Source organism: Lampetra fluviatilis, chromosome 48 (genome assembly GCF_964198595.1).
Source record: "Lampetra fluviatilis chromosome 48, kcLamFluv1.1, whole genome shotgun sequence".
Taxonomy (NCBI): domain Eukaryota; kingdom Metazoa; phylum Chordata; class Hyperoartia; order Petromyzontiformes; family Petromyzontidae; genus Lampetra; species Lampetra fluviatilis.
Genome location: NC_136322.1, coordinates 9,066,446 through 9,081,808, shown reverse-complemented (window position 1 = coordinate 9,081,808; position 15,363 = coordinate 9,066,446). Strand labels below are relative to the sequence as shown.

The window sequence follows — 15,363 nt, the reverse complement described above, 5'->3', positions numbered from 1 at the left end:
GTCTCCCCCCCGCGTGTCTCCTCCCACGTGTCTCCCCGTGTCTCCCTGTGTCTCTCCCTCTCTCCCGTGTCTCTCCCTCTCCCCGTGTCTCTCCCCACGTCTCTCCCTCTCCCCCCGTGTCTCTCCCTGTCCCCGTGTCTCTCCTTTCCCCACGTGTCTCTCTCCCCGTGTCTCTCCGCACCTGTCTGTGATTCGTGCTGTGCCACCTTCTCCTTGTGCTCCCAGCCGTGCGCCACCTTGTCCACGCGGTCGCTCTGCACGCCAAACTTGCCCCCGAAGCCCTGAGCGTAGTCTGCCACAAAGACAAAGGGGGTCCCCCCCCTCCCAGCTTAGCCTCCACCCACTGCAGGGGCAAGTGCTGTTTCGCAGCGACTGCGGGTGATGATGACGATGGTGACGATGGTGACGATGACGATGGTGACGATGGGGGTGATGGGGGTGATGATGATGGTGACCATGGCGATGATGACGATGGCAATGATGGGGGTGATGATGATGACGACGACGATGATGATGGTAATGATGGTGATGATGGTGATGATGACGGTGGTGATGATGATGTTGATGATTATGGTGATGATGATGGTGGTGATGGGGGTGATGATGACGATGGTGATGATGGCGATGATGACGATGATGATGACGATGATGACGATGATGGTGATGATGATGGGGGTGATGTTGATGACGATGGTGATGATGGGGGATGATGATGGGGGGTGATGATGGTGATGATGGTGATGATGGCGGATGGCGATGATTATGATGATGGTGATGAAGGTGATGTTGATGATTGTGATGTTGATGATTGTGATGATGATGATTGTGATGATGATGATTGTGATGATGATGATTGTGATGATAACGATGGTGATGATGGTGATGTTGACAATGACCACGACTCAGGGGGTTTGTCACCTTTCTGAGACACGTGCTTCTCCGCCTTGGCCTTGTACTCAAAGCCCAGAGCCGCCTGCCGAACACAAAGACAAAGATCCCCCGTGTAGCCTCAACAGACTGTCGGGGCAAGTGCACCAGGCCAGCACCACGCACCCGGCCGACTTTGTCTCCCCTAGCGGCGATGTTTACCACACACCGCTACACCAGGTACTCATTTCAGGCCGAGGCGACCTAGGGGAGGGCCCAGGATCGGTTCAGATAATCGTCACCGGTGTTGATGGGGGTGACCCCCACCCACACGGCCATCGTGAACCCCACCCACCCACACGGCCCACCCACCCCACACGGCTATCGTGAACCCCACCCACCCACACGGCCACCACCCACCCACACGGCCATCGTGAACCCCACCCACCCACACGGCCATCGTGAACCCCACCCACACGGCCATCGTGAACCCCACCCACCCACACGGCCATCGTGAACCCCCACCCACACGGCCATCGTGAACCCCACCCACCCACAACGGCCATCGTGAACCCCACCCACCCACACGGCCACCCACCCACACGGCCGTCGTGAACCCCACCCACCCACACGGCCGTCGTGAACCCCACCCACCCACACGGCCACCGTGAACCCCACCCACCCACACGGCCACCCGTGAACCCCCACCCACCGCCACCCACACGGCCATCGTGAACCCCCCATCATCACCACCATCATCATCACCAGCATCACCAACATTACCACCACGATCATCATCATCACCATCACCACCATCAGCATCAACACCACGATCATCATCGCCATCATCATTCCTCATCCGCCCCCCCCTCTCTCCCTGCTACTCATCTTGATCCCTGTCTGCCCGCGTCTCTTTCCCCGTGTCTCCCCGTGTCTCCCTCCCCGTGTCTCCCCCGCGTCTCCCCGCGTCTCCCGCGTCTCCCCGCGTCTCCCCGCGTCTCCCCGCGTTTCCCCGCGTCTCCCCGCGTCTCCCCGCGTCTCCCCGCGTCTCCCCGCATGTCTCACCTTGTCTACGCGGTCGCTCTCCACTCCGAAGCGACCCCCGAAGCCACGAGCGCCGTCCGTCTGCGACGAGTGCAGAGCCAGCCGGGACGAGTACTCGTGTCCCACGGCACTCTGCGCACACGGCGCACAGAGAGAGACGCAGAGAGACACGCAGAGAGAGACGCAGAGAGAGACAGAGACAGAGAGAGACACACACAGGCAGAGAGACGCAGAGAGAGGGGACACACAGAGAGAGACACACAGTGAGTGTCTCTCACCCTACCCTTCTCCCCACCCCCCCTTCCCACCCCCCTCTCCCCCCCCCCTCTCCCCCCACCCCCTACCCCCCCCCACCCTCCCCCCCCACCCCGCCCCCCCCACCTTGTCCATGCGGTCCGTCTCCACGCCGCCGTAGCAACCACCCCTCTCCACCCCATCTCTCTCCCCCCCTCTCCCCACCCCGTGTCTCCCCCCCCACCCTCCCCCTCTCCCCCCCACCCCCCCCCCCCCCGTGTTTCCCCCCCCTCCTCTCCTCTCCCCACCCCGTGTCCTCCCCCCCCCACCCCTCCCCCCTCTCCCCCCACCCCCCCCCCCCCGTGTTTCCCCCTCCCCTCCTCTCCTCTCCTCTCCCCCACCCCCCTACCCCCCCCACCCTCCCCACCCCTCTCCCCACCCCTCTCCACCCCCCTCTCTCTCCCGTGTCTCCCCCCCCCCTCTCCCCCTACCCCCCCCACCCTCCCCCCCCCCACCCCCACCTTGTCCATGCGGTCTGTCTCCACGCCGTAGCGACCACCACCCCCCCACCCCCCCCACTCCACCCCCCCCCGTGTCTCCCCCCCTCTCTCTCCCCCCCCTTTCTCCCACCCCCTCTCCCCACGCCGTGTCTCCCCCCCACCCCACCCCCCTACCCCCCCCCCACCCTCCCCCCCACCCTCCCCCCCCCACCCCCCTCCCCACCCCCACCTTGTCCATGCGGTCCGTCTCCACGCCGTAGCGACCCCCGTAGCCGTGTGAGGAGCTGGGCCCGTCGCGCTGGGCGTGGTCGCGGTGCTCGCTCGATACCTCGGCACGCAGCGCGTCCAGGCTGAGACACGGGGACAACGGAGACACGGGGAGACGCGGGGAGACACGGGGAGACGCGGGGAGACGCGGGGAGACGCGGGGAGACGCGGGGAGACAAGGGGAGACACGGGGAGACACGGGGAGACACGGGGAGACAAGGGGAGACACGGGGGAGACACGGGGAGACGTGGGAGACGCGGGGGAGACGCGGGGAGAACGCGGGGAGACGTGGGAGACGCGGGGAGACGCGGGGAGGCGCCGGGGAGACACGGGGAGACACGGGGAGACACGGGGAGACAAGGGGAGACACGGGGAGACACGGGGAGACAAGGGGAGACACGGGGAGACACGGGGAGACACGGGGAGACAAGGGGAGACACGGGGAGACACGGGGAGACAAGGGGAGACACGGGGAGACGTGGGAGACGCGGGGAGACGCGGGGAGACGCGGGGAGACACGGGGAGACGTGGGAGACGCGGGGAGACGCGGGGAGGCGCGGGGAGACACGGGGAGACGTGGGAGACGCGGGGAGACACGGGGAGACGCGGGGAGACGCGGGGAGACGCGGGGAGACGCGGGAGACAGGGAGAGACACGCGAGACGCGGGGAGACACGGGGAGACGTGGGAGACGCGGGGAGACGCGGGAGACGCGGGGAAACACGGGGAGACGCGGGGAGACACGGGGAGGCGCGGGGAGACACGGGGAGACGTGGGAGACGCGGGGGAGACGCGGGGAGACGCGGGGAAACACGGGGAGACGCGGGGAGACACGGGGAGGCGCGGGGGAGACACGGGGAGAGAAACACAGGGAGACGCGGGGAGACGCGGGGAGACGCGGGGAGACGCGGGGAGACACGGGGAGAGAGACACGGGGAGACGCGGGGAAACGCGGGGAGACGCGGGGAGACAAGGGGAGACACGGGGAGACACGGGGAGACGCGGGGAGACACGGGGGAGACACCGGGGAGACACGGGAGACACGGGGAGACGCGGGGGAGACATGGAGTGACGCGGGGAGACGCGGGGAGAGAGACACAGGGAGACATGGAGTGACACGGGGAGACACAGAGAGACACAGGGGACAGAGACACGGGGAGAGAGACACAGGGAGACATGGAGTGACACGGGGAGACACGGAGAGACACGGGAAGAGAGACACGGGGAGAGAGACACGGGGACAGAGACACGGGGAGACACGGGGAGACACGGGGAGACACGGGGAGACACAGAGGACAGAGACACGGGGGACAGAGACACGGGGAGAGACACGGGGAGAGAGACACAGGGAGAGAGACACGGGGAGACACAGGGAGACATGGAGTGACACGGGGAGACACAGAGAGACACAGGGGACAGAGACACGGGGAGAGACACGGGGAGAGAGACACAGGGAGACATGGAGTGACACGGGGAGACACAGAGAGACACGGGGGAGAGAGACACGGGGAAAGAGACACGGGGAGAGAGACACGGGGAGAGAGACACGGGGACAGAGACACGGGGAGACACGGGGAGACACGGGGAGAGACACGGGGAGAGACGGGGAGAGAGACATGGGGAGAGACACGGGGAGAGACACGGGGAGAGACACGGGGAGAGACACGGGGAGAGACACGGGGACAGAGACACGGGGAGACACGGGGAGAGACACGGGGAGAGACGGGGAGAGAGACATGGGGAGAGACACGGGGAGAGACGGGGAGAGACACGGGGAGAGACGGGGAGAGAGACATGGGGAGAGACACGGGGAGAGACACGGGGAGAGACACGGGGAGAGACACGGGGAGAGACACGGGGACAGAGACACGGGGAGACACGGGGAGAGACACGGGGAGAGACGGGGAGAGAGACATGGGGAGAGACACGGGGAGAGACGGGGAGAGACACGGGGAGAGACGGGGAGAGAGACATGGGGAGAGACACGGGGAGAGACGCGGAGAGAGACGGGGAGAGAGACATGGGGAGAGACACGGAGAGAGACACGGGGAGACACGGGCAGACAGGGATCAAAATGAGTAGCAGGGAGAGAGGGGGGGCGGATGAGGAATGATGATGGTTATGATGACGGCGATGATGATGATGGTGGTGGTGGTGATGATGATGATGATGGTGATGATGATGGTGATGATGATGGTGATGATGATGGTGGTGGTGATGACGATGGTGATGATGATGGTGATGATGGTGGTGATGATGGTGGTGGTGATGATGATGACGATGATGATGACGATGATGATGATGACGATGATGATGATGATGACGATGACGACGATGATGATGATGACGATGATGATGATGATGACGATGATGACGATGATGATGATGATGACGATGATGACGATGATGACGACGATGATGACGATGATGATGACGATGATGATGACGTTGATGACGATGTTGATGATGACGATGATGACGAAGTCTCTTCCTCACCTGAAGTGCTCCTGTCGACCAGACCCCTCAACCGTCTTCGCCCCCCAGCGTTGGTCCTTCTCAGAGACATCGTTCTGATGCGCACAGACACACACACAAATAAAAAATAAACCCGTAAAAACAAAGTGTGTCACTATAAATCCTTTATATGCGTGGCGGCTAGAGTCCTCTCGTCCTCTGGCTTGAGATGGCTGCCACCTATGGGTCAGATGATTGCCTGCCAGCGTTAAGCAATTGGTAATTACATATAATATATTTTTTTCACGAAAATCAATTGTCACGCACAACGAGTCTGTGTGCAAAATGTCAGCTCGATTGGATCACGGGAAGTGGGTTAAAAAACGACCGAAAGATTTGCACGGTCGTAAGCAAGCGAGCAAGTGAACTTAATATAAAGGATTTAAAAAGGTGTCGGTTTTGTTACCAGACAGAAGGGTACAAAAACACAATTATCAATTGTTTTTTACTGGCAGATGAGGTTCCAATGGAATAAACGGCACGGCGCACCATCTTGCGTGTGTGCGTTCGCACGCGTGTGTGTAGCGTGTGTGTAGCGTGTGTGTAGCGCGTGTGTAGCGCGTGTGTAGCGTGTGCGTGCGTGTGTGTAGTGTGTGTGTAGTCCGGTAAAACAACCTCCTACCTCCTCGCGGTGCCGGACGGGCAACATTGTCGTGGGCAGTGCTGTGGGGGGAGGGCCAATGCCCATTGGCCTCTCCCCTCATGGCGTCTGTGACCACCACAGTGGCTAAACGGGGGCTCTGGACGGGTGCGAGGGGCTGGTAACCCCTCCACCTTCAATTAACCACCACTAAACTACGAAGTAAACATAAACCTGTAATTAATAAGCTTGTGCCGGAGGCCCCGGGGGGTCAGGCTTTTATGACGTTTCCTGGCCAAACCCCATTTGGCGGAGCCAGGAGATTGAATTTTAACCCTCGGGGCTCCTCCAGAAACAACGAAAAACCATTGCGGATGGCCACGTGGAATGTTCGAACGCTCACTGCGGAGGAGAGGCTGCCACTCCTCTGTCGGGAGCTGGACCGGTACCGCCTGGATCTCTGTGGCATTCAGGAGGTCCGGTGGACCGGTTCTGGCTCCTGCCACCATGAGGGGTGGACAGTCCTCTACTCGGGGCAGGAGACTGCCAAACAACAGGGTGTGGCTCTTCTTCTGAACAAAAGAATGAAGGGGGCGTGGGAGCGTGGCGGTGAGGTGTGGGAAGCTGTAAGCCCCAGGATACTTTGGGCTCGCCTTCCCATCAACCAGAGGCGAGGAGTGGTGGTCGTGGTTACTTATGCCCCCACCGAAGACGAACATCTGTGGAGGGATGCAGGCAAAGCCGATGAGTCGGACGCTTTCTATGACCTCCTGTCACAGGTGCTGGCTAAAGTGGCCACTCGGGACAGAGTCATCTTGTTGGGTGACTTCAATGCCCGAGTTGGTCATGATACTGGCACCTGGTCTGGAGTGATTGGAAGGCATGGGCCAGATCAGCTCAATAATAACGGTAGGAGGCTGCTAGATTTTTGTGCAGCCCATGGGCTTGTAATTACCAACACGCTCTTCCGGCATCGGCGCATCCACACAACATCATGGATGCATGCCGGGTCTAAGCAAGAACATCTGCTGGACTACGTAGTGACGGACCAGCGGATGCGAGCCCATGTCCTTGACACCAGGACCTACCGTGGAGCTGATCTGCCCTCTGACCATCGACTAGTCATCTGTAAGATGCGCCTGCCATTCTTCCACTCCGGTGGTGGGTGTACACCCAGGATCCCATTCCAACCAAAAGTGGCCTGGTCTAAGTTAGCTGATGAAAGTTGCAAGCGAGAATTTCATCATCGCTTGCAGCTGGGGTTGGCATCGTCCCCCACTCCACCTGATGTCGAGGGTAAATGGGCGAGGTTTAAGACTGTGACTCATGCAGCTGCAATGGCTGCTTTGGGTACGCGGTCCAGACCTCCCCGGGAACCCTGGCTGACGGAGGAGGTGTTCAGGTTAATTGAGAAAAAGCGACAGGCCCACTCTCATCGCCTACAGCATCCCACGTCAGAGAATGAGGAGGTTTACCGCAGTCTTCGCTCGGAGGTTCGGAGAGCCGTGAGGCGCTGTAAGGATGGGTGGTGGTCGCGGGTTGCTGAGGAGATGGAGTCTGCCTCAGTGGCCCGCGATCACAAATCACTATTTAACTCCATCAAAAAAGTAACCTGCAGCGCCACACCTATTACCATCATTAGAGGAAAAAACGGTGATCCAATCTCCGACCCCCAGGAACAGGTTTGCAGATTTGCTGAGCATTTCTGTGAGGTCCTGGGGGAGGGAAAATCTCTCAGCCAGGAAAACATCATGGCACAAAGTGGGGATAACCCTGCTGAGGCTGCGGTGCCTCAAATATTGGAAGAGGTCACCCCCTGTGAGTGGCTGGCTGAGGTACCGGCTGTTGAGGAAGTACTGAGGGCGATCCGGAGTCTGAGACCAGGGAAGGCACCGGGCAGAGATGATCTCCCAGGCGAAATGCTGAGGGAGGGTGGCGTTTGTGCACAGACTGCCCTATATGACATCATAACAACAGTCTGGACCACTGGACGGGTTCCGCAGGACTGGAAGGATGCCCTGGTGGTCCCCCTCTTTAAGAAGGGGGACCGTACCGACTGTAACAACTACAGGGGCATCTCACTCCTCAGTGTGCCGGGTAAGGTCCTGGCAAGGATTATTCAACATCGCCTTGCTAGGCATGCTGAGGAGAGGCTTGCGGAGCCCCAATGTGGTTTCAGGAAAGGGCGGTCCTGCACAGATGCCATATTTTCTGTCCGTCTGCTACAGCAGAGGTGTAGGGAATTCCAAAAAGACCTACATCTCTGCTTTATTGACCTGGTCAAGGCCTATGATACCATCAGTAGGACTGGGCTCTGGGTTGTTCTTCGTGCTTTCGGAGTCCCTGACCCTCTGCTCACGATCATTAAGGACCTTCATGATGGTGAGCGGGCCCGGGTAAAACTACGTGGCCGGGAGTCGGAGCCTTTCCCTGTACACCTTGGGGTGCGACAGGGATGTCCTCTGGCTCCCACATTATTTAACATCTATTTCGACTGCGTAGTTCGTGAAGCCTTCAATAGCTGTACCGGGGGAATTACCATTTGGTACAGATACAATGGGAGGCTGATCGACGCCCGGGTGCGATCAAGGGATGGCTCCCTATTGGTCAACCACGTTATGTATGCCGATGATTTGGTAATAGCTGCTCATTCAGAAGAGGAGTTGGAGACGCTGCTGCTGAGACTGGAGCGTGCCACTAAGAGGTGGGGCCTTACCATCAGCCCCACCAAAACTAAGCACCTGCCTGGGTATTTTGTACCATCGGGCACTCCGCCCCCACAACTCCCAATCGGTGATGGGGCAGTTGTGGAGAGAGTAGAGAGTTTCCCATACCTGGGCAGTGTGCTCATGACCGGCTCCAGTTTATCAGCAGAGGTCTCACTCCGAATCAGTCGAGCGGCAATATCTTTTCATCGGTTGCGTAACGCTGTGTGGAAGCTACCTGGTCTGTCGCTCCGCACGAAGCTTCAGGTCTTCTCGGCCACGGTCATTCCCTCCCTTCTCTATGCTTGCGAAACGTGGACCCCCCTAGTGGAGCATCTTCGCCGGTTGGAAACAGTTAGGCTGGCCTGCCTACGATCCATCCTGGGTTTAACCAGGCTGGATTGTGTGAGGAGCTCACAAGTCCTTGAAAGATCTGGGCAAAGTCCCATCAGTGAGCTCCTCCGGCAGGCAAGGCTGCGTTGGCTGGGTCATGTAGCCCGCATGCCCAGCCACCGCATGCCTAAACAGCTTTTGTTCGGCCGGATCGAGGGGGCTAAACGGGCGCGGCACGGGCTAGAGAAGAGATGGAGTGATGTGGTACAGGAGGACGTGGAGCTGAGTGGACTTGCCGATGACTGGTACCAGCGGTGTCAAGATCGGCCTCAGTGGAGGAGGCTCGTGAAGGACGCTACTGGGCAGTTGGAGGCAGTCGCCCTCCAACAACAACGGAGGGCGGAGGAGCGACGCTCACAACAACGAGCGGAGCGCCGGGTGGCTAAAGCACAGCAAGTTGGCACAGTAGGGGGCACAGGTGGTGCATCAGCCAGTCATCTCGGTCATCTCGGTCAGTCGACCCGTGGCACCTGGGTCTGCCCCGTGACCTCCTGCCAGCGGGCGTTCGACACTTCACGTGGCCTCAAGGTGCACATGGCCTGGCACAAGCATCGTGGTGACGTCACCGCCACTTAGTGGCGAATGGCGGTTGTTGTAGTGTGTGTAGCGTGTGTGTAGCGTGTGTGTAGCGTGTGTGTAGTGTGTGTAGCGCGTGTGTAGCGCGTGTGTAGCGTGTGTGTAGTGTGTGTGTAGCGCGTGTGTAGCGTGTGTGTAGCGTGTGTAGTGTGTGTAGCGTGTGTGTAGCGTGTGTGTAGCGTGTGTAGCGCGTGTGTAGCGTCGTGTGTAGCGTGTGTGTAGCGTGTGTGTAGTGTGTGTGTAGTGTGTGTGTAGCGTGTGTAGTGTGTGTAGCGTGTGTGTAGCGCGTGTGTAGCGCGTGTGTAGCGCGTGTGTAGCGTGTGTGTGTAGCGTGTGTGTAGCGCGTGTAGCGTGTGTGTAGCGTGTGTGTAGCGCGTGTAGCGTGTGTGTAGCGTGTGTGTAGCGTGTGTAGTGTGTGTAGCGTGTGTGTAGCGTGTGTGTAGCGTGTGTAGCGCGTGTGTAGCGTGTGTGTAGCGTGTGTGTAGTGTGTGTGTGCGTTCGCACGCGTGTGTGTAGCGTGTGTGTAGCGTGTGTGTAGCGCGTGTGTAGCGCGTGTGTAGCGTGTGCGTGCGTGTGTGTAGTGTGTGTAGCGTGTGTGTAGCGTGTGTGTAGCGTGTGTGTAGTGTGTGTAGCGCGTGTGTAGCGCGTGTGTAGCGTGTGTGTAGTGTGTGTGTAGCGCGTGTGTAGCGTGTGTGTAGCGTGTGTAGTGTGTGTAGCGTGTGTAGCGTGTGTGTAGCGTGTGTAGCGCGTGTGTAGCGTCGTGTGTAGCGTGTGTGTAGCGTGTGTGTAGTGTGTGTGTAGTGTGTGTGTAGCGTGTGTAGTGTGTGTAGCGTGTGTGTAGCGCGTGTGTAGCGCGTGTGTAGCGCGTGTGTAGCGTGTGTGTGTAGCGTGTGTGTAGCGCGTGTAGCGTGTGTGTAGCGTGTGTGTAGCGCGTGTGTAGCGTGTGTGTAGCGTGTGTGTAGCGTGTGTGTGCGTGTGCGTAGTGTGTGTGTAGTGTGCGTGTGCGTGTGTAGCGTGTGTGTAGCGTGTGTGTAGCGCGTGTGTAGCGTGTGTGTAGCGTGTGTGTAGTGTGCGTGTGCGTGTGCGTGTGTAGCGTGTGCGTGCGTGCGTGCGTGTGTGTAGTGTGTGTGTAGTGTGCGTGTGTAGCGTGTGCGTGCGTGTGTGTAGTGTGTGTAGCGTGTGTGTAGCATGTGTGTGTAGCGTGTGTGTAGCGCGTGTGTAGCGTGCGTGCGCGTGTGTGTAGCGTGCGTGCGCGTGTGTGTAGCGTGCGTGCGCGTGTGTGTAGCGTGCGTGCGTGTGCGCATGCGTGTGTGTGTGTAGCGTGCGTGTGCGTGTGTGTAGCGTGCGTGCGTGTGCGCATGCGTGTGTGTGTGTAGCGTGTGTGTAGCGTGTGTGTAGCGTGTGTGTAGCGTGTGTGCGTGCGTGCGTAGCGTGTGCGCGTGTGTGTAGCGTGCGTGCGTGTGCGTGTGTAGCGTGTGTGTAGCGTGTGTGTAGCGTGGTGTGTGTGTGTGTGCGTGCGTGCGTGCGTAGCGCGTGTGTAGCGTGGTGTGTGCGTGCGCGTGTGTAGCGTGTGTGTAGCGTGTGTGTAGCGTGGTGCGTAGCGTGTGCGCGTGTGTGTAGCGTGGTGTGTGCGTGTGCGCGTGTGTGTGTGCGTGTGTAGCGTGTGCGCGCGTGCGTGTGTAGCGTGTGTGTAGCGTGTGTGTAGCGTGTGTGTAGCGTGTGTGTAGCGTGTGTGTAGCGTGTGTGTAGCGTGCGTGTGCGTGTGTGTAGCGTGTGTGTAGCGTGCGTGCCTAGCGCGTGTGTAGCGTGCGTGTGCGTGTGTGTAGCGTGTGTGTAGCGTGTGTGTAGCGTGTCTCACCACGAAGTCTGGGTCTGTCTCCCAGTCGTCGTCAGCCTCCACGTCCACGGAGACTTTGTGTCCAGCGGACGCCTTCCACATCCTGCGGCCAGCGACGTCATCATCATCATCATCAGCAGCAGCAGCAGCGTCATCATCATCAGCAGCAGCAGCAGCGTCATCATCAGCAGCCGCAGCAGCAGCGTCATCATCATCAGCAGCAGCAGCGTCATCATCATCATCATCAGCAGCAGCGTCATCATCATCAGCAGCAGCAGCAGCGTCATCATCATCATCAGCAGCAGCGTCATCATCATCATCAGCAGCAGCAGCGTCATCATCATCAGCAGCAGCAGCAGCAGCGTCATCATCATCATCAGCAGCAGCAGAAGCAGCATCATCATCATCATCAGCAGCAGCAGAAGCAGCATCATCATCAGCAGCGTCATCAGCAGAAGCAGCAGCAGCAGCAGCATCAGCAGCAGCATCAGCAGAAGTAGCAGCAGCAGTAGTATCATCATCAGAAGCAGCATCAGAAGCAGCATCGTCATCATCAGCAGCAGCATCATCAGCAGTGTCAGCAGCAGCAGCAACAGCATCGTCATCATCATCGTCATCATCATCATCAGCAGCATCATCATCATCAGCAGCATCATCATCAGCATCAGCATCATCAGCAGTGTCAGCAGCAGCAGCATCAGCAGCAGCAGCAGCAGCATCATCATCAGCATCAGCATCATCAGCAGCAGCAGCAGCATCAGCAGCAGCATCAGCAGCAGCAGCATCAGCAGCATCAGCAGCAGCATCAGCAACAGCAGAAGTATCATCAGCAGCAGCATCGTCATCATCATCAGCAGCGTCATCATCATCATCAGCAGAAGTAGCATCAGCAGGAGCAGCAGCGTCATCAGTAGCAGCAGCGTCATCATCATCAGCAGCGTCATCATCATCATCAGCAGCAGCGTCATCATCATCATCAGCAGCAGCAGCGTCATCATCATCATCAGCAGCAGCGTCATCATCATCATCAGCAGAAGTAGCATCAGCAGGAGCAGCAGCGTCATCAGTAGCAGCAGCGTCATCATCATCAGCAGCGTCATCATCATCATCAGCAGCAGCGTCATCATCATCATCAGTAGCAGCAGCGTCATCATCATCATCAGCAGCAGCGTCATCATCATCATCAGCAGCAGCAGCGTCATCATCATCATCAGCAGCAGCAGCAGCAGCGTCATCATCAGCAGCAGCAGAAGCAGCATCATCATCATCATCAGCAGCAGCAGAAGCAGCATCATCATCAGCAGCGTCATCATCAGAAGCAGCAGCAGCAGCATCAGCAGCAGCATCAGCAGAAGTAGCAGCAGCAGTAGTATCATCATCAGAAGCAGCATCAGAAGCAGCATCGTCATCATCAGCAGCAGCATCATCAGCAGTGTCAGCAGCAGCAGCAACAGCATCGTCATCATCATCAGCATCATCATCATCAGCAGCAGCATCATCAGCAGTGTCAGCAGCAGCAGCATCAGCAGCAGCAGCATCAGCAACAGCAGAAGTATTATCAGCAGCAGCATCGTCATCATCATCAGCAGCGTCATCATCATCATCAGCAGAAGTAGCATCAGCAGGAGCAGCAGCGTCATCAGTAGCAGCAGCGTCATCATCATCAGCAGCGTCATCATCATCAGCAGCGTCATCATCATCAGCAGCGTCATCATCATCAGCAGCAGCATCAGCAGCATCAGAAGCAGCAGCAGCATCAGCAGCGTCATCATCATCATCAGCAGCAGCGTCATCATCAGAAGCAGCAGCAGCATCAGCAGAAGTAGCAGCAGCAGTAGTATCATCATCAGAAGCAGCATCAGAAGCAGCATCGTCATCATCAGCAGCAGCAGCAGTATCATCAGCAGCAGCAGCAGTATCATCAGCAGCAGCAGCAGTATCATCAGCAGCAGCAGCAGTATCATCAGCAGCAGCAGCATCAGCAGAAGCAGCAGCGTCATCATCAGAAGCAGCATCATCATCAGAAACAGCAGCGTCATCATCAGCAGCAGCAGCATCATCAGCATCATCAGCAGCAGCGTCATCATCAGCATTATCATCATCAGCATCATCAGCAGCAGCGTCATCATCAGCATTATCATCATCAGCATCATCATCAGCAGCATCGTCATCAGAAGCAGCAGCGTCATCATCAGCAGCATCATAATCAGCAGCATCTGAAACCTATGGTAAGGAGCCTCAGTCTGACTCAGTGAGCCTCAGTGAGACTCAGTCTGGCTCAGGGAGTCTCAGTCTGGCTCTGGCTCTGGCTCTGTGAGCCTCAGTCTGGCTCAGCGAACCTCAATCTGGCTCCGTGAGCCTCAGTCTGGCTCAGGGAGTCTCAGTCTGGCTCTGTGAGTCTCAGCGATTAACATTGAACCCTATAGTAGTAGAAGCCTCAGTCTGGCTCTGTGAGCCTCAGCCTGGCTCTGTGAGCCTCAGTCTGGCTCTGTGAGTCTCTGTCTGGCTCAGTAAGCCTCAGTCTGGCTCTGTGAGCCTCTGTCTGGCTCAGCAAGCCTCAGTCTGGCTCAGTCTGGCTCTGTGAGCCTCAGTCTGGCTCTCTGAACCTCAGTTTGGCTGTGAGCCTCAGCGATTAACATTGAACTCTATAGTAGTAGGAGCCTCAGTCTGGCTCAGTGAGCCTCAGCCTGGCTCCGTGAGCCCCAGCCTGGCTCCGTGAGCCCCAGCCTGGCTCCGTGAGCCCCAGCCTGGCTCCGTGAGCCCCAGCCTGGCTCCGTGAGCCCCAGCCTGGCTCCGTGAGCCCCAGCCTGGCTCCGTGAGCCCCAGCCTGGCTCCGTGAGCCCCAGCCTGGCTCCGTGAGCCCCAGCCTGGCTCCGTGAGCCCCAGCCTGGCTCCGTGAGCCCCAGCCTGGCTCCGTGAGCCTCAGCCTGGCTCCGTGAGCCTCAGCCTGGCTCCGTGAGCCTCAGCCTGGCTCCGTGAGCCTCAGCCTGGCTCCGTGAGCCTCAGCCTGGCTCCGTGAGCCTCAGCCTGGCTCCGTGAGCCTCAGCCTGGCTCCGCGAGCCTCAGCCTGGCTCCGCGAGCCTCAGCCTGGCTCCGCGAGCCTCAGCCTGGCTCCGCGAGCCTCAGCCTGGCTCCGCGAGCCTCAGCCTGGCTCCGCGAGCCTCAGCCTGGCTCCGCGAGCCTCAGCCTGGCTCCGCGAGCCTCAGCCTGGCTCCGCGAGCCTCAGCCTGGCTCCGCGAGCCTCAGTCTGGCTCCGCGAGCCTCAGTCTGGCTCAGTGAGTCTCAGCGATTAACACTGAAACGATGGGCCACGCCTGTGCCGAGCATAAACACACACAGAAGGAAATTATCCCGATAAAACTCGTAACTTTCTCACGGCGGCAACGTTGGTAACAATGTAACGTTCTTAATGGTTATAAGAGAACGTTGTTGGTATTCGTAGTAATTAAAATAAAATGTAAATGTTCGTAAAGGGAGCGGCACTTACTTTAAATGATTCTGCGGTGGTAGCTGACGGAGAAAACCACGTGACCCCGTCACACCTCTACATCCGGTTTCGACGCCCACTTCCGGTGAGTTTTAATTTTTATAAAATGGGGAAAGGATGACGAAATTATATTATTTAGACTTTCAGCGGAAGATTTAAAAGATGTTATTTCATGGTCGTTCGTGTTTTTTTTTATATTTTAGCGGAGTTGAAAAAAAACAATAAACATTTGAAAAATCGGTGAAGAATGCGTCGTCACGTGACGCCTGGAGGGGCGCGCCAACAGGAAGTGACGTCACTGCGGAATGTGTAAAGCGGCCACCATCTTGGCTAGGGGCAGTGGGAAACAAAAGTTCAAA

At 58.4% G+C, this 15,363-nt stretch overlaps 1 protein-coding gene across 1 annotated transcript in view; it reads right to left on the bottom strand.

Annotated features, from left to right (window-relative positions):
- The window catches only part of LOC144948251 (uncharacterized), a 21,604-nt gene extending 6,532 nt beyond the window's left edge, over positions 1-15,072 (bottom strand). Inside the window, exons 1-7 of the mRNA XM_078877674.1 lie at positions 15,005-15,072; positions 11,539-11,620; positions 5,409-5,482; positions 2,875-2,995; positions 1,933-2,043; positions 919-973; positions 14-292 (exon numbers count right to left, since the gene is read on the bottom strand). Of these exons, the coding sequence (XP_078733800.1) occupies positions 14-292; positions 919-973; positions 1,933-2,043; positions 2,875-2,995; positions 5,409-5,482; positions 11,539-11,619 (721 nt within the window). The 5' untranslated portion in view covers position 11,620; positions 15,005-15,072. The remainder of the gene's footprint in view (positions 1-13; positions 293-918; positions 974-1,932; positions 2,044-2,874; positions 2,996-5,408; positions 5,483-11,538; positions 11,621-15,004) is intronic.
- Positions 15,073-15,363: the final 291 nt, after the last annotated feature.